Source organism: Stenella coeruleoalba (genome assembly GCF_951394435.1).
Source record: "Stenella coeruleoalba genome assembly, chromosome: 1".
Classification (NCBI taxonomy): Eukaryota; Metazoa; Chordata; class Mammalia; order Artiodactyla; family Delphinidae; genus Stenella; species Stenella coeruleoalba.
In genome coordinates this window covers 149712628-149740353 of record NC_137169.1, presented here as the reverse complement: position 1 = coordinate 149740353, position 27726 = coordinate 149712628, and the positions used below count along the sequence as shown (strand labels likewise).

Below are 27726 nucleotides of genomic sequence, written 5' to 3'. Positions count from 1 at the left end.
TGTATCCTTCAACCAGCTTCTTCTAATGGTCATATCTTATATAACCATAGCACAGTTATCAAAATCAAGAAATTAACATTTGTTCAAAACCATGAACTCCACCTATAGATCTTACTGATTTGTACCAGCTTTTCTACTAATCTCCTTTCTCTCTTCCAGGATCCAGTGCAGAATCCTATGTTGTATTTGGTTATTGTATCTCTTTAGGTCCTCCATTCTGTGACAGTTCTTCAATCTTTCTGTCTTTCATGACCTTGATACTTGTGAAAAGTATTGCTCAGTGATTTTGTAGAATGTCCCTCAGTTTGGGTCTGTCAGATGTTTTGTCATGCATAGACTGAAGTAATGCGTTTTTGGCGAGAAATACCATAGAAGTGATTTTGTATTTTTCTCAGAGCACCATGGCTGGGGTACTTGATGTTGATATATCCCAGTGCTGATGTTAACCTTGCTCTCTTGGTTAAGGTAGTGCCTGCCAGATTTTCCCCACTATAAGGTTGTTATTTTCCCCTTTGTAATTAGTAAATATCCTGGGGAGATATTTCAAGGCCATGCAAACATCCTATTTCTCCTCAATATTTGCCCACTAATTTTAGCATCCATTGGTTGATCTTATCCATAACAATAATTACTGTAGTGTTTGCCCAATGGTGTTTCAGTGTTATCTCTTAAGCTTTTTATTTGTTTGCTTTGTTTGGGCAGTGAGCAGCCATTTTGCCATGTTGAATTTGGAATTATTTAGCCCTTTTACAACAATGAAAAATGTTTTAGTCAATTAATTTAGTAAACATTTATTAAACCCTTGTTATACCAAAACATCCATGAGAAAAATGCAGAAGGCATAGTGATTCAGATCTGCATCTGAGTCTTTTTCTCTGTCACTACTTTTCATCCCAAATTACACTAACCACCATGATTTGTTCTAAGAAGGTGTTATTGCAAAGAATGCTGAGAGACAGAATCTCAGGAGTCAGAGGTTGGGGACCAGCTTCCAGTTCTGCTCCATACTAGTCATGTTCCTATAGGGTGGGTCAAGTGACTTCTCTGAGTTCCAGTTTCCTTATTTTTAAAGTGGGTATCATAATATGGATTGATGTGAGAATTAAATGAGTGAATGTATAGAAAAGTATTCATTTATTATTCAATATATATTTACTGAGTCCCTATTAGGTGTGAGCTCCTTCTGAGTGTTGAAATACAGCAGTGAAAGGCTTCTGTCCTTATGGAACTTGTATTTTAGAAAGAAGAGACAGACAGTATACAAGCAAACAGATAAATAGATATAATTTCACATAGTAATAAGTGTTGTAACAGGATGAGGTAATAAAATGTGCTATAAATTAAAAATAGGATGATGTATTAGAGAAGGAGGGGTGATTAGGTGGGATGGAACAGTTTAAACATTCTGGTCAGGGAGAGTTTCTCTGAGGTAATTTTTGAGTTAAGATCTTTGAGATTAGGAGACAGCCATGTGATGAACTGGGGGAGAGCAAATATGAAGGCCCTATGAAGAGAAGGGGTTTGTGTGTTGGAGAAAACCAAAAAAAAAAACAGTGTAGCTGTGAGGAGAGTGGTATAAGATCAAGTCAGAAAGGTCAGCAGGGGCCAAATTAAGTGGAGCCTTGTAGGTCATGAAAGTGAGTTTAGATTATCAGTGCATTGGAGAGCCACTGGAGGGCCTTACGCGGAGGAGATGCGTGCTGTGGTTTTCACTTTTAGAAGGTTGTTCTGGCTGCTGTGAGGAGAACGCGTTGAGGTGATTGGTAAGAGCGGAAGCCGAATGACTACCTGAGGCCTATGGCAGCAGTCCAGGCAAGAATGGTGGTCAGAGAATGATGGTGAGAGTAGGAGTATAGTAATAATTACTATTCTTGTTATGGGCTGAATTGTGTTCCCCCACAAGTTATGTCTCCAGTGCCCAGCACCTCAGGATATAATCTTATTCGGAGATAAGGTCTTTAAAGAAGTGATTAAGTTGAAATGCGTGCATTAGGGCAGGCCCTAATCTAATCTGATTTATGGGCTTACAAGAAGAAATTTGAACACACAGAGAGATACCAGGGATGCAGGCACACAGCGGAAAGACCATGTGAGGACACAGCAAGAGGACAGGTATATGTGAGGCAAGGAGAGAGGCCTCAGAGGAAACTAAACCGGCCAGCACCTTGATCTTGGACTTCTAACCTCCAGAACTATGAGAAAATAAATTTCTGTTCTTTAAGCCACTCAGTCATGGTATTGTGTTATGGCAGCCCTAGGAAACTAATACAGTAATGATAATGATGATGGTGATGATGATGATGATGGTGGTGGTGATGGTGATTTTTTCTTTTAATAAATTTATTCATTTATTTATTTATGGCTGCATTGGGTCTTCGCTGCCGCACGCGGGCTTTCTCTAGTTGTGGCGAGCGGGGGCTTGTGGTGAGCGGGGGCTAGTCTTCGTTGTGGCGCGCGGGCTTCTCATTGCGGTGGCTTCTCTTGTTGCAGAGCATGGGCTCTGGGTGTGCAGGCTTCAGTAGTTGTGGCACATGGGCTCAGTAGTCGTGGCTCGCGGGCTCTAGAGCGCAGGCTCAGTAGTTGTGGCGCAAGAGTTTAGTTGCTCCATGGCATGTGGGAATTTTCCGGACCAGGGCTCAAACCTGTGTCCCCTGCATTGGCAGGTGGATTCTTCACCACTGCGCCACCAGGGAAGTCTGTGATTTCTTGATAGTATTTATCACTGCCTAAAATTATCTCATACGTGTGTGTGTGTGTGTGTGTGTGTGTGTGTGTGTGTGTGTGTGTGTACTTTCTCCTACCGGATTGTGAGTTCCATGGTTAGAGCAGGGACCTAGTCTATTTAATTCATGACAGTAACCACAGTGCTTAGGGCAGTGTCTGAGCCATAGCAGATGTAAAAGTAAAGATGTCATTAACTTATTTATTTATTGTTTCTCTCTCTATAATGTACAATATTTTATAGAGCCTTTTTTTTAATGAATACACAGTAGATCCAGAGTTCCTCATTTGGAAGCTATGAACTGTAGCTCATACGAAACTATAAGAAATAACAGAAGGTTTTCAGAAAGCATATTTTAGCAGTGGAAGAATGATCCTCACTTATTATAGGGAACTTTGAAGAAAGAGGCCTTTTCTTTTTTCTCTTTTTTTTGGCTGTGCTGTGCGGCATGCCTGATCTTAGTTCCCGACCAGGGATCGAAACTGCGCCCCCTGCAGTGGAAGCACAGAGTCTTTTTTTTTTTTTAATTCAAGTATTTTATTCACAGTAAAGTGATTCAGTTATACATATATACATTCTTTTTCATATTCTTTTCTATTATGGTTTATCATAGGATATTGAATATAGTTCCCTGTGCTATGTAGTAGGACCTTGTCGTTTATCCATTCTATATATAATAGTTTGCATCCGCTAATCCCAAACTCCCATCCATTCCTCCTCCACCCCCCTCTGCCTTGGCAACCACAAGTCTGTTCTCTATGTCTGTGAGTCTGTTTCATAGATAAGTTCATTTGTGTCATATTTTAGATTCCACATATAAGTGATATCATATGGTGTTTGTCTTTCTGACTTACTTTGCTTACTATGATAATCTCTAAGTCCATCCGTGTTGCTGCAAATGGCATTATTTCATTCTTTTTATGACTGAGTAGTATTCTGTTGTATAAATGTATCACATCTTCTTTATCCATTCATCTATCGTTGGATGTTTAGGTTGTTTCCATGTCTTGGCTATTGCGAACAGTGCTGCGCGAAGTCTTAACCACTGGACTGCCAGGGAAGTCCCGAGGCCTTTCTTTGAACAGAGTAGTTCTGTTAAATAAGGAGATGAGGTATTATTTCAGCTTCATGTCATGGCTTTGCCAGAATAAGCTTAGTCTGTGAAAAAATGCCTTCCACGAGGCCAAGGTCTTTGTTTTGTTTTCTATTCTACCTGACACATATTAGTGTTCAAAAATATTTATTGGATAAATAAAAATCATTTTCAAATCCTTCTTTGTTCCTTCTTATACATTTTTGAATTGCTTTAAACATTTTCTCATACTTAGCCTAGTGTCAGCTATTTCATAGAGGAGGTACAATATTTTGCCTATTCTTTTCTCCCTTAGAATTGCAGTTATCCTGAATCAGGTTTTCACTTTGTGGTCTTTTTGACCTTAGACTGCCCTTAAGCTGAAGACTCACAACCTAGCTCAATGCCACTGGCTCCACCTTGTGTCAGGAACATGATACTGCACTCACCAAAACGCAGCCTACCAAGAGCCAGCCTGCCCCTGGCCAAACATTTTAAGTGGTCCAGTTGCCGTATGTAAATTAAATGATGATGCCACTATTGGACAACCTTATTGTGACTCATTTGTTGTGAAATGATTTCACCTCCATATCTACTACTCTGTATATAGTGCAGCTATGAAAACAAATTCTTAACCAAAGTTAAACCAGCATTTAACCAAAAAGGCTTTTGGAGTTACTTTGCAGTTCTTATCAATATAAGAGAAATCTACTCTGATAAAAGAAATGTCTCTGCAGATTATAAGGACTTTATTTTTTCTAAATGTATTTATTTTTTCAGCTGCGTTGGGTCTTTGTTGCTGTGCACGGGCTTTCTCTAGTTGTGGCGAGAGGGGGCTACTCTTCGTTGTGTGGGCGGGCTTCTCATTGCAGTGGCTTCTCTTGTTGCGGAGCACGGGCTCTAGGCGGGGGATTCAGTAGTTGTGGCTCACAGGATCTAGAGTGCAGGCTCAGTAGTTGTGGCGCACAGGCTTAATTGCTCCAAGGCATGTGGGATCTTCCTGGACCAGGGCTCGGACCCGTGTCCCCTGCCTTGGCAGGCGGATTCTTAACCTCTGCGCCACCAGGGAAGTCCCTCATGGAATTAAAAAAAAATTACCAACACCTCAATTTTGGTAGGGCTTTCAGAGAAAATGAAAATCAGTTGTTTCACTTGAAGTCCTTAAAATCGGACTTCACTGAAAAAAGTCCATGAAATTGATTTAAAAGGAAGAAAATTTTTTTTCCAAAAGAAAAAGTTTTTTGTTTTTTTTTACATAGGTTGTATTTGTTTCTGGTTTGTGTATATGGTAGAACACAAGTAAGTTGGTCCTATCCGAACACAAGTGAGTTGGTCCTAACCGCACTGGTTGTTCAGGAGATGCATCTGTCTAGAAATGGCAGGGCAGAAGTCACTTGACCTGTTGAATGACGTGGTTGGGACTCACAGGATCAGTGGTGTGCTGGAGTGAAATCATGTTGACTTGTACCAGCTCACAAGAACTGATGAGTAAGTTTTCAGGAATCCTGCAAGCCACTGTCAAAACCTAACTCATAAAAAATAAGTTATATAAACTTACAAGTAAACGACACTAAAAGCAAATGTGCTCGCGTGGGCAGCACTTAGGCTAAAATTGGAATGGTATGGAGAAATTAGTGTGGCTCCTGCACGAGGGTGACAAACTTATAAAGCATTCTATACTTTTCCAAGTTGTTCTATGTAAAATGTAAAATAAATATTTTTATTACCAGTGAAAAATAACAAAAGTAACAAATACTCAAAACTTACCACTTCCTAATTACTCTACTACGTTTTTGTCTTATTTATGCTCTGGAGATGACTTATGTCTCCTGTATGGTGAGGGTGCCATGTGATGGTGTGCTATTGTGCATCTCTTCCCAACTCCATCTTGAGTGACGTCAGATTGGCATCTTTAAACTGACCGATAGAGATGCAAATGCTCCTGATCAGGGCTTTTCCTCCTGAGGAACCAGTTGACCACAAGCACACTCCTGTACACAAATGAGTTTGTTTATGCCTTCTCTCTCTCTCTTTACTCTTCCAAAAGCCTAACAGAAAGACTTTAGAAGAAATTATTAAAATTTTAAAACTTTTAATTTTATTTTACTACTTTGACGTCAATATGTTTTTTAAATAGTTTTTTTAAAGGTGACTTTAATAATTTCAAGTACTTTAATAATTTTAATAATATTAAAATTATTTTAAAAGGTTAGTTTAAAATAATTTTTGGGCTTCCCTGGTGGCGCAGTGGTTGCGAGTCCGCCTACCGATGCAGGGGACACGGGTTCGTGTCCCGGTCCGGGAAGATCCCACATGCCACGGAGCGGCTGGGCCCGTGAGCCATGGCCGCTGAGCCTGCACGTCCGGAGCTTGTGCTCCGCAGTGGGAGAGGCCACAACAGTGAGAGGCCCGCATACCGCAAAAAAGAAAAAAAAAAAAATCAATCAATTCACTTGATTCAAAATCTTATTCAGTAGAAGTTAAATAGGTTAATCAGCCTTAATATTATATATAATTCTATCAATTACTTTCTTATTTCATATTTTTGTTTCATTTTCTAGTTCCTGTCAACTATCTTATTTCCTCTTATTTCTGAACTTCTTTCTTTTATTTTCATTAAGCGTTGACATTTCTATTTCTTGCCTCCTAAAACTATATTTTCACCTCTTTCAGTGTTTTCTTATGTTTTCCTTTTTAGATCTCTTCCTTTTCAGACCTCTCTCTTCCTAAAAAATTAATGGTCTGGTCTTTTTCTGGCCTCTGTTCTTTCTTGCATTTCTCTTTTTTTCTTAGCTCACCTTTAGGAGCCTTACAACGCATGGGGCTGAATGTTCACAATATGGTTTTCTTCAGAATGGCCAGGGTCTCAGCCCCACCCAGATCCATCTTGAGTTCTTCAGAGCCCACCTGACCCTTCTGCTGCGTCCCGTGTTCTTGGCACTAGGATTATAATGTGAGAGGAGCCCAGGGGATCATTTGGTCTTTGGTGCCTCAGGACCTGCGAGAAAAAGAGAAGCTCCGAGTTACCTTTGCTTCTGCTGTCATTTCCCTTTACAGTCCTCTCGAGGACTCTATTTAGGAACCCTGGAGGCCTCTTGAAATATGATACCTCATCCGGTATCATTTGAAGAAAGAGCACACAAGAGAGGAAGGGGCTATGAGTGTTTAAACATCACCTCCCTTCTCCACCTCACTTGCCTTTGCATTATTTTCTTCTCCGTCACCCTCTCTGTGGCCTTTACAGGGCGGTGCAGTCAACCAATGGCCACAGAAAGCCACCTCCCGTTGAGCTGCCTTATGGGTCAGAGGCTGATCTGACTGTTCCGCTGGGACGTGCTACTTATCTTTAGAGAGCTTGAGCCCAGTGCTTGTTAGGGTCACTCACAAGGGGCAGGACAGGAGTAAAGACACAGATGTAGAGAATGGACTTGAGGACACGGGGAGAGGGAAGGGGAAGCTGGGACGAAGTGAGAGTGTGGCATGGACATATATACACTACCAAACATAAAACAGATAGCTAGTGGGAAGCAGCCGCATAGCACAGGGAGATCAGCTCGGTGCTTTGTGTCCACCTAGAGGGGTGGGATAGGGAGGGTGGGAGGGAGACGCAAGAGGGAGAGGATATGGGGATATATGTATACGCATAGCTGATTCACTTCGTGGTACAGCAGAAACTATTCGTGGTACAGCAGAAACTAACACACAATTGTAAATCAGTTATACTCCAATAAAGATGTTAAAAAAAAAAAAAAAAAAAACCCAGCCCTTTTCCTGCCCCGTGCTGCCTTCTCATTGTTTGGTCAAGGGATGAAAAGGGCTCCATCCTTTTCATATGCTTTTCTTTTACCTGAAAGAATGGTAGACTGGTATCCAGCTTCACCTCTACTTGTACTTCATGAAACAGAATATTTTAGATCTATCATCTTGCTAAGTTTTCAATATTAAGTTCTAAAATACTGAGGAAAAATGTTGTAACTAATATATTTTATTGTGAAACTGAGGGTGAAGACATCCTTAATAATCAGCTTTTCAAGCCAAAATGGTAAAAATAGTATAACATGAAAGAACAAATTGTTTTATGAATAGTTTATACAAGGCAGAATTTCTTACTACTTTGGTTTTGATTATGAGAATGAAATGAAGTTTAAAAAACTTCAGGCTTATGGACGAATAGTAAATGGTACACTGAACCCTTGTGTACTTTCACTTAGATTCACCAATTTTTAACATTTTGCCACACTTGCTTTTGATTGTGTGCACTTTCTCCATATATATGTACATATATATTAATATGTATGTACATGTATATATTTATATGTATGTATTTATGCATTTTATTATTATTTTCCTTTTGCTGGACTCTTTGAGAGTAAGTTGTAGGCACTGGGACCTTTTCCCTTAAATACTCTGGTGTGTATCCTCTGAGAACAAAAGCATTCTCTTTTATAAGCCACAGGTTTTGTGTGTCTGTGTTTTTAAAAATAATCTTAGAGTCAGACCACATGGGGAGAACTTTAAGAAGCCATTTGGCTCCTTCCCCTGCTTCTTGCAGGTAAATTCCTAAACAGTACAAAGTTGATATTTTCCAGGAGTGATAAACACAGATTCCTACGTAGAGCGGGCCTGTAATATAAGTGTGTGAATCAGAAGTGTAGGACAGTTCTCATGATATTTATGTATGTCCCCTCTAAACAAAGAAGCAAACCAATGCTATGCTAAACAAAGCCTTATCTGACGGCCACATTTGTTCTTTGTGTCATCAGTTTGTGATCCCTGGATCTATCTTCAAGGCTCTCATAGGGTGGCATATCCACAGCTTTCTTTAGAAGCACCTTGTTATAGTCAAGAAGTTCTCCTTTAAGCCTAACTAAATGCTCAGTTGAGATTTATGAGAGACAGCAGTGTGCAGGGGTTAAGAGTATAGATTCTAACTTGTGTGTGTCTGAATCCCATTTCCACTATTTACTAGGATCTTGGGAAATGTACCTGATGTTTCTGTGGTTCAGTTTTCCTCATTTGTAAAACAGCAGTACCTACCGCACAGAGCTGTTGTAAGGAGGTATTTTTTCTCACATCCGTACGAATCATGATCGTGGTATAAGGGAGGTGAGTGAGATGTGAAGTCTGTTCTTTCTAGGAGTCTTAGAGGAGATGTCCATTCCTAAGGCAGAAAGCTAATTAATCTAGTTTTCTCACATCATGAGAGATTGTGTTTCTGTTCTCATCCCCATTCTCTACTTAGCCCTCTTGTCAGACTTCTCCACAGCTGCCGAGATTTCCCTAGTCCTGAGGAGGTCGTTGCTTGAACATATTGGCTATATGTGACCTCAGGCAAGTTGTTTAACGCCTTTGGGATTTAATTTCTTCATCTGTAAAATGGAGATAATAGTAGTACCTACCTCATAGTGAGATGAGGATTAAATGAGTTGATATATGCACTGTGCTAGAATGTGCCTGGCACAGAGTAAGTGTTGTGGAGCTGTGCTGTTAGGTATGACATGCATTCTCTTCAGTAGGCATCCTCCTCAACTGTGTATTCTGTACTTGTGGTCCAGATTTTCTTACCACTAGCACTCTTGGGGGCGGTGGGGGGAGCAGTTCTCTTCCTCTCTCCTCTGGAAGTGCTGTTATTAAGATACCAGTGGTCTTCTTTTTGTCCAAATCTAAGATACTTCTTATTCTCTTAGCCTTCTGTAATATTTTTAACAGTAGAGATCATCTTGCAAATAAGGGTACTGGGCAGGGGGCACTTAAGGGGGCTATAGGAAGAAGAGAGGGTCAGATGAAGATAAGGAAGGGAACATGGGAACGAGAGAGAGACATGGACTGATTGATGGGTTGAGACCCAGTGATAGCAGGATTTTGCAGAGGGGTTAGGTGTGCAGTGGATGAGTGGGAAATGGAATCGACAGTTGCAAGATAAGTAATTTAGAAGAAGTATTGTGATAGCAAAAGGAAGCTGAGAAATAGAATGGTTGGAGGTGGTAGGGCACCTATCAGAAATTTTTTCAGGATAAGGAAGATATGTGAACGTTTTAGAGCAAAAGAGGAAGCATCTAATAAAGGAAAAGAGTGAAGATGGTGAGAGAGGCAGGTGTGTCAAGAATAAGAGTCAAGACTGGAACTAAGAAAAACTGAGAGGGGTTAGCTTTGTTAGGAAGAGCACTTTGTATTCCTTCAAGGCTGAGAGCGTAAGGAAGGGGGTATGTACATACTTCTGAAGTGGTGTGAGGGAAGTGCCTGGGAAGGTGGTGGTATGAACTGGATGTTTGAGTCCTTCTCAAATTCATATTCCTATGTCGAGGCCCTAACCCCCAATGTGATGGCATTTGGAGGTGGGGCCTTTGGGAGGTGATTAAGTTTAGGTGAGGTCATGAGAGTGGAGCCCCCATGATGGGATCAGGGCCCCCAGAAGAAGAGGGAGACCAGAGCCTGCTCTCCTCTCCTCCCACCCTGTGAGGACACAGCAAGAAGGTGGCTGTCTGCAAGCCTGGAAGAGGGCGGTCACCAGACCCCGAATCCGCTGGTGCCTCAATCTCAGACTTGAAGCCTCCAGAACTATGAGAACTAAATGTTTGTGGTTCAAGCCACCCAGTCTGTGGTGTGTTGTTAGAGCAGCCTGAGCTGACTGAGCAGGTGGTCGGAGGGTTGGTGATGGTGCCAGCCTTAGCAGTTTTCATCTGTTCAGTGAAGGAGGTGACAGGTTTTCTACTGAGATTGAGGGAGTCAGTGCTTTGGAGCTTGAGGCAAGAGAGGCTTCAGAAGAGCTGTTTTGGGAGGCGTTTTCTAGGGAATCAAAAGGAGATGAAAGAAAGGATTGTCAGGCGACGTCCAGGACACTCGATGCTGGCTGGCATGAATTTGTAGTGGGCTATGGTTGTCTTGTTTTTTGTTAATTATTTTCTTCCAGCAGTGCTTTGCAGGAACAGGAAAGTAAAAGTTAGAGATGCTCGGGGTTATGGATCATTAGAGCAGGCAGGATGGAAGTTAAGGGGCCCAGAATCCACGGTGGTGGTAATGGCAATTTTGAATGGTTTACTATAGAATATTGAACAACCATATGTGTAGGTTAATTAATTGCTAAACACAGTTGCGTGAGTGAGCCCAGGGGAAACCAGTGGAGGAACCGTCCAGCCAACCCACAGAATTATGAAAAATAAGAACTCGTTGTTGTTTAAGCCCCTACGTTTTGGGCAGCATGTGACCCAGCCACGGAAACCTGCAATGCTCTGCCTTGAGATGGACAGCTGCAACCGGAAGCCTGGGGCCAAGGGAGCCAGTGCAGTAGGAGGTTAGGCCCTCAGGGAGTGGAGCAGGGGAAGAATGGAGAGGGGTTCTGGAGGGGCACACAGAGAATATGCAGCAGAGCCAGTGAAGCACAGGCTTTAGAGTGTGAGAGCGAGGGCCGGGCTCGCCATCTGGAAAACGGGTGCCTAGAGAGGCAGGTCGTGGTGGTGAGTGGCAGGTAAGAGCCCGTGCCTCCCCGTTCACTCTTGGCAGAGGACCTTGCCTTTCCACACAGAGGCGAGGCAGGCCGTCATATCCCACTCCCAGCCACAAACTAGGCTTACAGATATGAAATAGAGGACAAAGATGTGTCACATTTCTGTATTTTTCTAAATCTAATCAAATTCCATTTTCCCATGTGCCAAGACCAGGAAGAGGTCAACATTAGCCGTTCGTTGGCTTCTCCTCCTCTCTCATGTTGCACTGGGATCCCAAGGCTGATGCAGTCTTTAGGAAAAACAAGGAGAAGGAAGATCACTGTACTACTGAGATGCCGAGGCCTGAAGGCGGGGGTAGCATCGCCTTCCTCTGTGCCAGGTTCAGCCGAAGGGATCCTGACCACAGCTTCCAGAGCCCCGGAGCACAGACGAAGAGGTTAGCTTTCCACAGGAGGCAGGGTGGGTGAGCTAGCAGACCTGTTGTGTGCAGATGAGCTCTTGAGTTTTGTATTGTTCTTTAGGCCACCGTGGACTCATCAGCCGAAGGGTCTTTGCCCTTTTCTCTTATATCATCAGGCCTTTGTGTCTCAGGACTAGAGAGAAGGAAGTTTCTTGATGCTTAGAGGACATCATTAGGCTTTGTTTTCTGTGGTCTGCATAGGCAGAGTGTGACAATCCAGCTAGATGCACTCAGAAGAACAGAAGATGGTGATAGGTTCTTCAAAGGGAAGTAGAAAGAGGGATAAACTTTTCTAAGGCTGCGAGGAGGATCCTGCCACCCTCTCACAGGTAGCAACTTGCTGGTGGCAGGACCTCAGATCGGATGGCTGTGTGGACACAGCACTAAGCACCTGGCCCAGCCCTTCCCACCTCCTCTGGAAGCCCACCTGCTCAGTCGGCGGTGCCCTCATCAGCCTTCTACTTTGCACTGGCTCATTCCCATTGGTATTAAAACATGCTCACCTTTTTCTGGGCTTAAATTTAAAAAAAAAATCTTCCTTGACACCATGTCCCCCTCCAGACATCTCTTCTTCCCCTTCACTTTATAGATCCATCTACCTCAACCCAGTGCAATCTGATTTCTCCCCCACTTTCAAGTGAAACATCCTTGATCAAAAATCAGAACTGGGCTTCCGTGGTGGCGCAGTGGTTGAGAGTCTGCCTGCCGATGCAGGGGACACGGGTTCGTGCCCTGGTCCGGGAAGATCCTACATGCCGCGGAGCGGCTGGGCCCGTGAGCCATGGCCGCTGAGCCTGCGCATCCGGAGCCTGTGCTCCGCAACGGGAGAGGCCACAGCAGTGAGAAGCCCGCATACCGCAAAAAAAAAAAAAAAAAAAAAAAATCAAAAACAAAACAAACAAAAACAAAAAATTCAGAACTGATTTCCTTCTTCACTAAATCCAGTGGACATTTCTCAGAACTTGTCTTACTCGACCTCCCAGCAGCATTTGATGCCAAAGATGACTCAATTTTTCCATCTCGTTCCTTAGCTTCCATGACACCACCCTGTCCTGAATTTCTGCTTTTACCCCCTGGCTCCTCTTCCCTGTGTCTAGTGTGGGGACTAGACCATTGTGTCAGTGTAAGTACTCCTCTGAGCTCTTCCTGGCTTGTCATCTCTTCCAGCCGGGATACTCTTCCTAGAGGAGCTCTTCTACTCCCGTGGCTTTGTTACCAGATCTGTGCTTCCAGCCCAGATTTTCTCCTGTGCATCCTTATACATGTCAAGTCTATGGTTTGCTTTTATCCCCCTTGAAAGCTAGTAAGTTAGTCTGTTACTGTTTCATAGATGTTGGCAGAAGACATGAGACCTGGGTCAGCGACAAAGGACTTCATTTAAGTATGGTTGAGGGACTTCCCTGGTGGTCCTGTGGTTTAAGACTCCATGCTTCCACTGCAGGGGGCACGGGTTCAACCCCTGGTCGGGGAACTAAAATCCCACATGCTGTGAGGTGCGGCCAATAAATAAAGAAATAAGGTTGAAAGTTTCTCAGAGCAGCACAAGGAGGGGATTGATTATGTTGCTGACCCAGCACACTGTAATTCTAATGTTCTCTTTATGTGCTGTACTTGTCTTTGCAAAGTGTGAACATGATGGCCGCTATTGCCTAGAAAAGTACCATCAAAAGAGTATTACACATATAATTTAAAATTTTCTAGTAACCATATTTTAAAGAAGTAAAAGAAAGGGCATTTTAACAATACGTTTTATTTAACTGATGTCTAAAATACTATGATTTCCACATGTAATCAATAAAAAATTTTTAATGAGATATTTTACATTTTTTTCACACTAAGTGTTTGAAGTCCATGTATATTTTTTACTTAGAGCCCATTTCAGTCAGGATTAGTCACATTGCTAGTGCCCCATTGCCAGATGGAGGTAGTAGCTACGGTACTGCACGGCTCAGGCCTGAAATTTCTCTTTTTCCCCATCCCACCTCCCTGAGATTTCTAACCTGCAAGGGCGTTCAGGCCTTTCCCATCTCCCTTCCTTACCCTCCCTTTGTTTCTGTGAGTTAAGGAAGCCTTTTTTCTTGTCCTTCTGCGTCTGGAGTTGAAGCAGTTCTCTGATTCGAAGAACAGAAGGCCTAGGAGGTTACAGAGGGGGTAAATCTGTGAATACTTCTCAAATTATATTTTTTGTCCCTGCCTCATTAACTATTTGTTCTAATGTATGCAATAGCCCCATCTGATGTTACAAGAACATTACTACATTGGTGTTGGCCAGTTTCGTGGGTCATCTTTAGGGGCTTCTAGAGAGAAAGTATAATCTCATGAAATATTTTTGGTGTGTAGTAGTAGCATCATGTTCAGATCCTGCCTCAATGAGGGCTGTGGGCAGGAAAAGCAGTGCAGAGGTGTTGAGCCTAAGGTGCTCAGGGAGATGTGAAATAGAGTTGGCGTGAAGACCGTACATGTTTAGCTGGCCTTCAGATCAATCAGTGAACGTCGAGAATCCTGTCTTCCACAGTTACTGACTTTAGGTTTTTCTCTTAAGTTGATACTCATCCTGCAGCTTCCTTAAGTGAAGAACTTAAAAATTCTTATTTAAAATATTTTCTCAGTAAAATAGTCAGCAAATATAACACCACCAATATTAGCCAGAATGGTAAAGAAGCTAAATATTCTAGTTAAGTGAATATTTGTGAAATTAACATTCAAAATGTCACAACTTTTTAATCATTTTCAGTGGAAATATTTAACAATCTATTATAAATCCTCTGTCTCAGCACCCAGGGAGTGCTGAATATAATTCTACTTTCCTTAGGCTATTTGTTGAATTGAATTAAATTACCATGGGGCGGGGTGGGGAGTAGCTGATATTCACTGGGTGGCTGCTCTGCCGAAAGCTGTGCTTATGTTACGATGGCTCTTTGCCCTCAGCCCCTCCCAGTCCAGTTCTGAGTATTTCAAGGGAGGTACTGGATTTTACCTCCCAGGCAGGATTATGTGCACAGGGATTAACCTGCCCAGTCTAGCAAATTGCAGGGCTGGTGTTTGAACCCTAGCAGTCTGCCACTAGAGCTCATGCTTTTAGGTTCTCTGCCACTAATGTAGACTTCACCACATTAGAAATTATCATCCTCATTTTACAGATGTGGAAACTGAGGCTCAAAAGAATTAACTAACACTTAAAGCCAGTCAGTAAGTGGCTGACCTTTCTTTTTCTTATTTCTCCCTCCTTTCTTTTCCTTTTCGAGAACTTTTTGATTTGGGCCCAGGCAGGGCTTGCACTTGCCAGTCAACACAGATCCTTCTTTCTTCTCTCTTGGGTTCACTTGTCTGCCTTTTCCTTTCCTCAGAAAGTACCTTCCATCCTCTTGAGGCAATATTTATTGTATGACTTTGTTTGCTACGCTACATCTGCTCTGAAATAATTTAGAGAAATATAGCACTTGTCTTTTCAGAGTTTATATTCTAAAGCAATTGACTGCTTTTTTCCCCAGAGAGATCGGAACAATTATCAGGTCATTAGGATGCTGCCCTAGTGAAGGAGAGCTACATGATCTGATTGCAGAGGTAAGTAGGGCTAAGAAAGTTCCATTCAGCAGACTCTCTGCGTGACTCCATCTTCTTGTAATTAAAAAAAAAAAAAAAATCCTTACCTGAAGTGAAAAATGCCCTAAACTACCAAATGTGCGTAGTGAAGACATTAGGACAGCTATATGAATTAGCAAATCAACAGGATCTGCAAGAATTAATATCAGATCTTGAAGAAATGTTTATGACCAGGTAATGCAATGGATCAAGTAAGGACCTCACTTTAGATATCACACACTTTATAATTAGTTGAAGAAAGGCCAGTAGACACAGGGGACTGACTATATGCGAGGGAATATTGACAGATGAAGGAATATAGTAAATAACGTCAGTTCAAAGGGGATAGAAGCAGTAGAGACTACAGAATATATTTGGGGAAATATAACTAACTTTCAGAAGCAGTAGTAAATAAAATAATAACTACCTTGACATTGAATTTTGAAAATGCTTATTTGTAATAGTGTAGATGAGTTGCTGGAGGGAATTATCTCATAAAGCGGTGATGAACAGCCCAAGACCAGAGAGCTTCATGCCCTGTTTGGTTTTCCAGAAAAGTGTCCAATCTGTTTTCAAATACAGCTTTCAGTTCAACAAGGCAGAGACAGGCTTCCCTGGTGGCTCAGTGGTTGAGAGTCCGCCTGCCGATGCAGGGGACACGGGTTCGTGCCCCGGTCCGGGAAGGTCCCACATGCCACAGAGCGGCTGGGCCCGTGAGCCATGGCCACTGAGCCTGTGCATCCGGAGCCTGTGCTCCGCAATGGGAGAGGCCACAACAGTGAGAGGCCCGTGTACCGCCAAAAAAAAAATACAGGAGCCAGCTTGAAGGGGCTCCATAGTTAAATCTATGATAATTTCAGCATCAAAACAAACAGAACAGGGCTTCCCTGGTGGTGCAGTGGTTAAGAATCCATCTGCCAATGCAGAGGACATGGGTTTGAGCCCTGGTCTGGGAGGATCCCACATGCTGCGGAGCAGCTGGGCCCGTGAGCCATGGCCGCTGAGCCTGCGCATCCGGAGCCTGTGCTCCGCAACGGGAGAGGCCACAACAGTGAGAGACCTGCGTACTGCCAAAAAAAAAAAAAAACAAGGCAGAGGCCTGAAGGGAATAAAAAACTACCTGGGCAACCACCAGGAGAAGAATCTTTTCAAAATTGCTTATCTAGGTATGTGGGTTTTCGTGGAGGCCAGGGATCAACAAAGAGGATAAGGAGAAAGGCAAGGAAGTGTGATTTTATTTATCTCCTTCCTTGCACCCAGCACAGTACTTGCTTCTTTAGTGTTACACAGAAGAGAAGGAGTTGTGACTCTGGGTGAGTCGCTTAACCTCTGTAAATATCAGTTTCTCCATAATGACACCTACTTCAGAGTTTGCTTCAAAGATAAATGAAATAATGTATAAGAAGACATGTTTTGGGCTTCCCTGGTGGCGCAGTGGTTGAGAATCTGCCTGCTAATGCAGGGGACACGGGTTCGAGCCCTGGTCTGGGAGGATCCCACATGCCGCGAAGCAACTAGGCCTGTGAGCCACAACTACTGAGCCTGCGCATCTGGAGCCTGTGCTCCGCAACAAGGGAGGCCACAATAGTGAGAGGCCCGTGCACCGCAATGAAGAGTGGCCCTGCTTGCCACAAATGGAGAAAGCCCTTACACAGAAATGAAGACCCAGCACAGCCAAAAATAAATAAATAAATTAATAAACTCCTACCCCCAACATCTTAAAAAAAAAAAAAAAAAAGACATGTTTTGAATCCTAAAGCACATGGAAGATTAGAAAGATGACTCTGTTGCTCCACGTTAGCATTTTGATAACTGAAAAGAAGTACCAATTTTTCATTAGCATTTAAATGTATTCAGTAAAGCAGGAAATTGTTTTTTCATTTTGGGATCCAGTAAAGGTATTATTACTGAGCAGAGGGGGAAAAAAATCTGTTTTCCTTCATTGGTCCTCACTGTTTAAAAAAAAAGGTTTTGATCACTCCCATAAAGTGATCATCATCAAAGCTAGAATTTGTGTTAGAGAGAGGAAAGTTGGCACTGTGGAAGACCTAGGAACTGGAAGATGAATTTATAGTGAAATCATAATTATTGTGTGTCATTGAGTAGAGTAAGGAAGCAGTAATGAAAATGTCTCTGAAAGTCAGTAGATGAGAAACTTTAGAGCCTAATTCTTTTATGGTTTGCTTGTATGTTTTAATCTGTAGCAGGGATCAGAAAACCACAACCCCTGGGCCAAAACCCCTGGGCCACAACCCCTGGACCAGTCCACCACCTGTTTTTGTAAATAAAGTTTTATTGGAACACAGCTAGACTCATTTACTTACATATTATCTATGACTGTTTACTTACTACAAGAACGGAGTTAAGAGACCATATAGTTTGCAAAGCTTAAAGGATCTGGCCCTTTACAGAAAAAGGTTGCCAACTCCTGATCTGTAGGTTTCTCTGGCAAAGTAGAGCAAATACCACATCTAGTGTCAGGAGATCTAGGTTCAAATCCCATAGCTACCACTTATGACCATGTCGCATTTGGTGAGCCACTTAATCTTTCAAAGCCTGGTTCTATATCTGCAAAAGGAATGCAACAATACCATAGTGTTTTTATGAAGATTAAATTTAATAACTGTGAGGAATCAGCTGTTACTTTGTGGGCCCTCTGTGCATGTTTGTGTTTGCTTGCTCTGTAGGTGGCTCTCTACCAAAATGCCCCCGTGGGTTTGGGTAGTTAACCACAGTAGGTGCTCAGGTCCCAATGTTTTATTTTGTCTTTACAGTTTTCTTAGGTACATTGACACAACTTTTGAAAATTACAGATATTTAGAACAGTTATGGACCAGTAGGGATCACTGAGCTGTTTAAGCCCATAAATGTTTTTCTATACTTGCTCACAACACAGTTTATTCAGATTAATTCTAGCCAAATGCTTAAAAAGCTTTGGGTGTGACTACCCTTTTTGAAGTTTCCCAAATAACTGAGAGGAAAAAAGCATGTAGATATTTGTATGATTCAAATACATTTAGAAAATCAAAGCTACATAATAGTAAACATCTAGGGGTAAATGTCATATTGCTAAATGCTCTGTCATAGTTTCAGAACTGAAATGTTTCTGCCTCATTTGCTCTGAAATGAAATAATGACTATGTTTTAAATTCTTCTGTAAAAAATTGAAATCTGTGTGTGGTTCTCTAGTTGTCATTTACTTGAATTTTAGTGTCGATGCATACTAACTTTCAGCCCTCCACTTCCTGGAGATCAACTTGAAATCTGATGTATCTCTTGAAATAGATCATTTAAAAAATCACTCAGCATTGATCCCTCCACTTAATATTCTGTAGTTAGCCGCTTGCCCCAAATAATCTCTGCCTGTGTGGAATATCACAAAACCCAGCAACTGTAAGAAAGGTTAATAAAAATTTTGCCAACATACATACAGTTTACTAAACAATTCTTCCTTTAATATTAATTTAGAGCTATCTAGGATCTTCAGTGTGCAAGAGCTGGGAGGAGATAATGGCATTTCAGTACAAGTGGAAAGGATATTTAGAGGTCTGCATCCTTTAAAGTTCAAACCTAAGTGGTATTATGGAGAATTTAAAGTAATTATAAAGGAGAACTAAATGATGTTGGGAAAATAATACCAATGTTGGTGAGATTATTACATTGCACAGTGATTTAAAAAAAGGTCAATTCATCAGGAAGTTTTAAAAATCATAAATGTATTTTTAAAAAGCAGAAATGGACAGATTAGAGGGAGAAACAGACAATTCCACAATCACAGATGAAGATTTCAGTAACCCTCTCTAAGTAATTGATAGAACACCTACATAAAATATCAGCAAAGATGTAGAAGATACAAACAACACCATCAACCATTCTGACCTAATTGATATTTATAGAACACTACCCCCAACAACCACAAAATACATGTTCTTTCCAAGTGTACATGCGATGTTCATTAAGATAGATTAAGTACTGGGCCATAAAACAAGTCACAACAGAATTTTAAAAATTAAAATCATACAGGATATGTTTTCTGATACCAAAAAAAAAATTAAATAGAGATCAACTGAGAATAATATCACTAGGAAATCCTCAAATACTTGGAATTAAGCAACATACTTTTTTTTTTTAAGATTTTTTGATGTGGACCACTTTTAAAGCAATACTGTGCTACAGTATTGCTTCTGTTTTATGTTTTGGTCCTTTGGCCCTGAGGCATGTGGGATCCTAGCTCCCCGACCAGGGATCGAACCTGCATCCCCGGCATTGGTAGGTGAAGTCTTAACCACTGGACCACCAGGGAAGTCCCTAAGCAGCATACTTCTAAATAACTCACGAATCGAAGAAGAAATCATAAGGGGAATTAGAAAATATTTTTCCCTGAACAATAATGAAGATACGGTGTGTCAAACTTTGTGTCATGCAGGTAAAGCAGCACTTAGGGGACAGTTTAGCACTTTAAGTGTTTATATTAGAAAAGACAAAAAGATCTAAAAGTAATTATCTAAATTCTCATCTTAAGAAACCAGAAAAAGAAGAGCAACGTAAACCCAATATAAATAGAAGGAAGAAAATTATAAAGAGCAGAAATCAGTGAAATACAAGATGAACAGAGAAAATCACAGAAAGCAAAATACTGGTCTTTTCAAATACAACTGATAAACTTATAGCTAAGGACATTAAGATACAAATTACCAATGTCAAGATTAAAGGAAAGCACAGGGAGCTATCTATACTCAATATCTTGTAATAACCTATAATGGAGAAGAATCTGAAAAAGAGTATATATATATATATATATATATATCACTTTTCTATATACCTGAAACTAACACAACATTGTAAATCAACTATACTTCAATAAAAATTTAAAAATAATCTTTCAATTTAATTATGAAGTTTCCCTTCTACGAATTCTTAATAGTATGAGATCTGTAGTCACTGATCCCTGCTTCTTGAAGCAAAAATTAAAGAGTAACTTCTGTGTAAAAACAAAAAAAAAGATAAAGGAGGGGTTATCATTATCTTTCAAACATTTTAAGAGGATAATAAGGAAACATTATGAAAAACTTTATGGCAATAAATCTGGCAACTTAGATAACTGGACCGATTCCCTGACAGATAAAAATTACCAAAACTGACCCAAGAAAAACTGGAGAATTTGAATAGTCTCATATCAATTACCAAAATTAAGTTTATAATTAAAAATTTCCCACAAAGAAAGCTAGAGATTCAGATGACTTCACTGGTGAATTCTCTCAAACATTTATAGAAGTAGTACCAATTCTATACAAAAATCCTTCTGAAAATATTATATGAAAGAACACTTTTCCAACTCATTTTCTGAGGCTAGTATTACTCTGATACCAAAACCAGACAATCATATTACAAGAAAAGAAAACTATAGACCTTATTAACATAGATGCAAAAAGTCCTTAATAAAATTTTACCAAATCAATTTCAACAATATGTTAAAAAGGGTAATACATCTTGAGCAGGTGGCGTTTATCCCAGAAATTTAAGGTTGGCTTAACATCAATCAATGTAATTTACTACATTAACAGGACGAAGTAGATAAACCATATGATCATTTCAATAAATACAGAAAAAAACACTGAAAAAATTCAACACCCATTGAAGATAAAAATATCCAGCAAACTAAGAATAAAAGGAAGCTTCTCAACCTGGCTGAGGGCATCTACAAAAAAACCTAAGGCTAACATCTTACTCAGTGGTGAAAGCTCAATGCTTTTAACCTAAAATCAGGAATGTCTATGTTCATTACTCCTATTCATCATAGTACTTGAAGTCTTAGCCAGTGCAACAAGGCAAGAAACAATAAAAAATACACAGTTTGGAAAATAAGAAGTAAAACTGTCTTTATTTCAAACAACATGATTGTTCATCTAGAAGATCCTAAGAAATTTACTAAAAGCCATTAGAACTAATATATGAATTTAGCCAGGTCACAGGCTACAAAGTCAACATACAAAATTAATTATATTTCTATAAACTAGAAATTAACAATTAGAAAAATGAAGTTAAGCAAGCAGTTCCATTTACAATAGCATAAAAAGTGAAATAATGAAATTTAACAAAGGCGAGACATATACACTGAAAACAGCAAACATTATAGAGGGAAATTAAGATCTAAATAAATGCATAGATATACCTGTTTGTGAATTAGAAAGCTCAATATTTTTAAGACGGCAGTTCTTCTCAGATTGATCTATAGATTCAGTACATTTTCAGCCAAATCACAGCAAGCTTTTTTGAAGAAATTTACAAGCTGACTCTAAAATTTGAATGGAAAAGTGAAAGACCTAGAACAACTGAAATAATTTTGACAAGAAAGGGCAAAGTTGGACTTACACTACCTCATTGCAAGATTTACATGAAGCTGCAGTAATCAAGACAGTATTTTATGTGTACACATATTGTGTGGTATTGTGCACAGTGTGATATTGTGTACACTGGTCTGATTGCTGTGGCTAGGACTTCCAATATTATGTTGAATAAAAGTGGCAAGGGTAAGCATTCTTGTCTTGTTCCTGATCTTAGAAGAAATACTTTCAGCTTTCTACCATTGAGTATGATGTTAGCTGTGGGTTTGTCATATATGGCCTTTCTTATGTTGAGGTATATTCCCTCTGTACCCATTTTATTGAAAGTTTGTATCATAAATGGATGTTGAATTTTGTCAAAAGCTTTTTCTGCCTCTATTGAGATGATATGATTTTTATTCTTCAGTTTTTTAATGTGGTGTATCAAATTGAAAATTGATTGATTTGCAAATATTGAACCATCCTTGCATCCCTGGGATAAATCCCACTTGATCATGGTGTATGATCCTTTTAATGTATTGTTAATTTGGTTTGCTGACATTTTGTTGAGAATTTTTGTGTCTATGTTCATTAGTGATACTGGCCTGTGATATTCTCTTTTTGTGGTGTCTTTGTCTGGTTATGGTATTAGGGTGATTCTGTCCTCATGGAATGTTCCTTTCTATTCAATTTTTTTGGAATAGTTTGAGAAGGATAAATGTTAACTCCTCTTCAAATGTTTTGTAGAATTCACCCGTGAACCTTCTGATCCTGGACTTTTGTTTGTTGGGAGTTTTTAAATTACTGATTCGATTTCATTACTGGTAATTGGTCTGTTCATATTTTCTATTTCTTCCTGATTCAGTCTTGGGAGATTGTATGTTTCTAGGAATTAATCCATTTTTTCTAGATTGTTTATTTTATTGGTATAAAACTCTAATCTCTCGTGATCATTTGTATTTCTGTGTGCAGTTGTAACTTCTCTTTCATTTCTGATTTTATTTATTTGGGCCCTCTCTTTTTTGTTGTTTTTTTTGTTGTTGGTTTTTGGGGTTTTTTTGCAGTACACGGGCCTCTCACTGTTGTGGCCTCTCCCGTTGCGGAGCACAGGCTCCAGACGCGCAGGCCCAGCAGCCATGGCTCACGGGCCCAGCCACTCCGCGGCATGGGAATCTTCCCGGACCGGGGCACGAACCCGTGTCCCCTGCATCGGCAGGCGGACTCTCAACCACTGCGCCACCAGGGAAGCCCTCTCGTTTTTTCTTGATGAGTCTGGCTAAAGGTTTATCAATTTTGTTTATCTTTTCAAAGAACCAGCTTTTAGTTTCATTGATTTTTTTTTTTAAGTCTATTTCATTTATTTCTGCTCTGGTCTTTACGATTTCTTTCCTTTTACTAACTTGGGGTTTTGTTTGTTCTTCTTTCTCTAGTTGATTTAGGTGTAAGGTTAGGTTGCTTATTTGAGATTTTTCTTGTTTCCTAAGGTAACCTTGTATCAGTATAAACTTACCTCTTAGAACTGCTTTTGCTGAGCCCATAGGTTTTGGATCATCATGTTTTCACTTTCATTTGTCTCTAGGTATTTTTTAATTCCTCTTTGATTTCTTCAGTGATCCACTGGTTGATTAGTAGCATATTGTTTAGCCTCCATATGTTTGTGTTTTTTTGCAGATTTTTTCTTGTAATTGATTTCTATCCTCATAGCATTGTGGTTGGAAAAGATGCTTGATATGATTTCAATTTTTGTAAATTTACCAAGGCTTGTTTTGTAGCCTAGCATGTGCTCTATCCTGGAGAATGTTCCATGTGCCCTTGAAAAGAATGTATTCTGCTGCTTTTGGGTGGAAAGCTCTATAAATATCAATTAAGTCCATTTGGTCTTATGTGTTATTTAAGGTCTGTATTTCCTTATTGATTTTCTGTCTAGATGATCTGTCCATTGATGAAAGTGGGGTGTTAATGTCCCCTACTATTGTATTACTGTTGATTTCTCTTTTTATGTCTGTTAATATTTGCTTTATGTATTTAGGTGCTCTTGTGTTTGGTGAATATATATTTACAGTTGTTATATCTTCTTGTTGGGTTGATCCTTTTATCATTATATAATGTCCTTCTTTGTCTCTTGTTATAGTCTCTTCATTTTGCTTAATTCTCTTTGTTTATTTCTATGTATTAGGTAGGCCAGTTTTGTTTCCCAATCTTGGAGTAGTGGCCTTATGTAGGAGAGTCCCATGGGGCCCAGCAGCACACTCCCCTCTGGTCACCAGAGCTATGTGCCCCCTCTGTGGGCTGTGTGTGCCCTTCTGTTGTGGCAGGGCTGACTACTGTGGGCATGCTAGTAAGCGGGGCCGGTCCCCAGCCCAGTTGGCTACAAGGCCCTGCCTCCTGCAGTGGCTGTGGTCCTGCTGGAGGGTGGGGTAGGCTTCCCATGTGGTTGGCTGAGCAGCCTGGTGAGGGGAGGCAACCACTGCCGGCCCACTGGAGGGCAGGGCTTGGTCCATCGAGGCTGTCTGTATGGCCTGGGGAGGGGCGTTAGGGAAGGGCTGCTGCCAGCTCACTGGTGGGTGGATAAGCCCCCAGCACGAATATGCTAGAGGGAGGGTTCCAAATGGCACTTGCCAGTGCTGGTGTCATTGTGGTAGAAGAAGCTCCCAGAAATGGCTGCTGCCAGTGTCTTCATCCCTTGGAGGTCCAGCTGCTTCCTGCCTCTTTGGGAGGCTCTCCAAGATTAGCAAGTGGGTCTGACCCAGGCTTCTTTCAAACTACTGCCTCTGTGCTAGGGTTCAGAGTGTGTGAGATTTTATGTGTGCCCTTCAAGAGTGGAGTCTCCGTCTCCTACAGCCCTCCAGCTCTCTTATACACAAAGTCAGACATTCTGGGGGCTCATCTTCTGGTGCAGGACCGCTGAGCTAGGGAGCCCAACATGGGGCTTGAACCTTTTGCTCCTTGGGGGGAACCTCTGCAATTGTGAGTATCCTCCTATTTGTGGGCTACCTACCTAGAGGTATGGGTTCTGGCAATACAGTGTCTCCAGCCCTCCTACCTGTCTTGTTATGGTTACTTCTTTATATCTTTAGTTGTGAAAAGTCTTTCCTGATAGTCTTCAAATAATTCTCATAGGGAGCTGCTTTGTAAGTAGTTGTAATTTTGGTGTGCCTGTGGGAAGGTGTGAGCTTAGGGTCTTCCTACTCTGCCATCTTGGCCACACCCCCAATCCATCACCTTAATACAATCCTTGTTAGTATTTCAGTGTGCTTCCTCCCATATTATTTTCCTGTACATGGTTTTAACATGACAGTAATCTTATAGTACAGTTCGGTATATATAATTTTGAACCTTGCTTTTTTCCCTAATATATCACAACGATTTTCCATGTTATTACAAAAATTTCATTATTTAAAAAAATACATGCTGATTAAAATTGGACAAGAAAAACGTAGGGGAGTCTCTCTTGTATCCATCACTCAAACACAACTAGAATATTTTACCTTTTTTACTCAATATTACATCAAGATGATTCTTCCATACTATTATCTAATTTTTAAAAAGTAACAAGAAGGAAATCCTGTCATATACAATAACATGAATGAAACTTGGAGATATTATATGTGAAAATGCTAGTCACAAAAAAGACAAATACTTCATGATTCCACTGACATGAGGTATCTAAAGTAGTCAAACTCTTAGAAACAGAAGGTCTAGGGACTTCCCTGTGGTCCAGTGGCTAAGACTCCATGTTCCCAATGCAGGGGGCCTGGGTTCGATCCCTGGTCAAGGAACTAGATCCCACATGCCACAACTAAGTGTTCACGTACTGCATCTAAAGATCCCGCGTGCCGCAACGAAGATCCCACATGCCACAACGAAGACCTAGCACAGTCAAATAAATAAATAAATTAAATAAATAAATATTTAAAAAACCCAGAAGGTCTGTTGTTGAAGATACATAGAGAGTTTGAGTAAAATTGCTTCATAAAATATAAAAACAGTGATATTTTTGAATTAACATGTTGTTATAAATGTGATTTTAAATATATCTGTGGACCTAATAAAGTTTATACAGTATTTGCATATTTATTGTGCTAACCAAATCTCAACCCAGGTTAGAGCTTTTCCTCCAGTCTTATTGCAACACAATTTTAAACAATTGCTTTTGATATAAATGGGTAGGGGATTAACTTAGTGGTAATTGCTTCAATACTTACTGCCTCCGTCAAATAGGAGAGGGCTCTACTAGGAGTAGGGAGGGACACTCAATGCCTCCATGGAGAGAAAATGAAACTGAAGGGTGTGAAACAGTTAGTGTAGCTGGAGCCTCTTACCCTCCCCACCCAACCCTGAGCTGAGGATAAAATGGGGAAATTAATGGCTTGACAGCCACTGAACTCCCCCCATCACTTCAAATTATAGAAAATTACAGTTGGAAGGGACCTTATTGATTACATGGTTTAGCCACCTGTTGATTCTTAGACTCTGATAGTCCAGCCAAAAGATGATTCAGTCTTTTCTGATACTTCCAGTACTAAGAAAGAGACTTATAACCCAAAAGAAATACATATCCCAATTTTTACACAACAGCCTCTGGAATGTTTGGAGAAAATAATTTTTCTAAAGTAGGTAGCTTTAAGATTTTTTATTTGTAAAGATAATATAATTGGCAAGTGCCAATGAATTTTTGTTATTATTTTATTCTATCCAAAGTAGAGAAATATTTTCTAAATTGTATTTGTGTTTTGGTTTTGAAACCTGATTTATGTCCAAATTTGTATATGTGGTATTCAAGTCGAACTTGAAGTATCTCCTTATCTCCTTGTTTTTATATTTTTTACTATAAGTAGTTTTAAAAAATCATATGTGTATCGTATTTGGTGACCTGGAGCTAGATGAAATGTAGGTGCTTTATAAACCATCTTAACTACTGGTATTATCTTGCTTTCTTGAAGCATGAAATAGTTCAGTTTATTGACTGACTGTATGTCACTGGGGAGAAATGAATTTTCACTGTGTTTTATTATACCTAAAAGTGAGTTCAGCATTAAAATAAATAATGCTTTAATGAGAAAAGAGATGGCCTGATGATTTCACTGTGGGAATGGGAGAAAGAACCCTGGGCTATGATCCCATCAGAACACCTGACCGACTTTGAGGACCAGGATAGGCACTTCACTTCCCTGTGCCCGAAATTCCTCAGAAGCAAAACAGATTAAGAAAATTGACTTTTACCAAAGTAGAGTGAGAAACAGTATTTGCCTCATGCTTTTGAGACTTAGATAAATGTTGCTTTTTAAAAAAAAAATCCCACAGTATTTACATATTTATTGAGACTTCTCTGTATTGGGCACAAGGATGCAAAGAGACTATGGACTGTCTGAAGGCACTGTGCTAGCCTTGTGCAGGTGGCCCCTTTGTGTGGCAAGGAAGCAGTGTCTTCAGGTCGCCTCTATCACCATAGTTCTTTGGAGGAGGAGAAGCCAGGTGTATCAGGGCGGACACCTGCTGGCAGGCTATTAAGATGAATTCACAGGATGGTACTTGAAGGCTAAGCTGAGGATCTTCCTGCAAAGAGGTTTTATTTCCTTTGCATTCATAAATGCTACTGAGGTTACTTTCTAATTATTACCTCCTTTCAAGCTCATAAGCCTTTCTCTTAGATGAAACAGACTAGATTATAACTTACTTTGCCTCATTCATGTTTGTAGTAACAAGATATATTTGTTTTGTTTGTTTTTGTCTTTTGAAGAGGAGGGAGGTGTTTGGTGGCTGTCTATTATTCTCCCTCTCCTATCAGTCCAAGAAGCATGTAGGGGAACAGCAAAGGTGGAGACATCACTGCTGCTAATCCACATACCCTGTCCTCTAGGCAGGGATCCAGGGCTCAAGGGACAAGATATTAGCCTAGCAGTTTAATACATTCACGTCACATTCCATGTGACATTTTACAGATAGGAGGCAAGATCAAACTTCTGTAAAAAGTTAGGTCCATATGGTGGGTCATGGAGGATGTGTCCAAAATTTTAGCACCAGAGATTGATTCTTTTAGGAGAAGGTATCATTGCGTGATATAGAATCAGAAGTGTGTACACTGTTGATTAAAATAATGATAATCGGGCTTCCCTGGTGGC

General features: G+C 40.5%; 1 protein-coding gene across 3 annotated transcripts in view; it reads left to right on the top strand.

Annotated features, from left to right (window-relative positions):
- DRC8 (dynein regulatory complex subunit 8) overlaps window positions 1-27726 on the top strand; it is a 133180-nt gene that overhangs the window by 89606 nt on the left and 15848 nt on the right. For all 3 annotated transcript variants that reach the window (XM_079914060.1, XM_079914059.1, XM_079914061.1), the window contains exon 3: window positions 15191-15263. In XM_079914060.1, the coding sequence (XP_079770186.1) occupies window positions 15191-15263 (73 nt within the window). The remainder of the gene's footprint in view (window positions 1-15190; window positions 15264-27726) is intronic.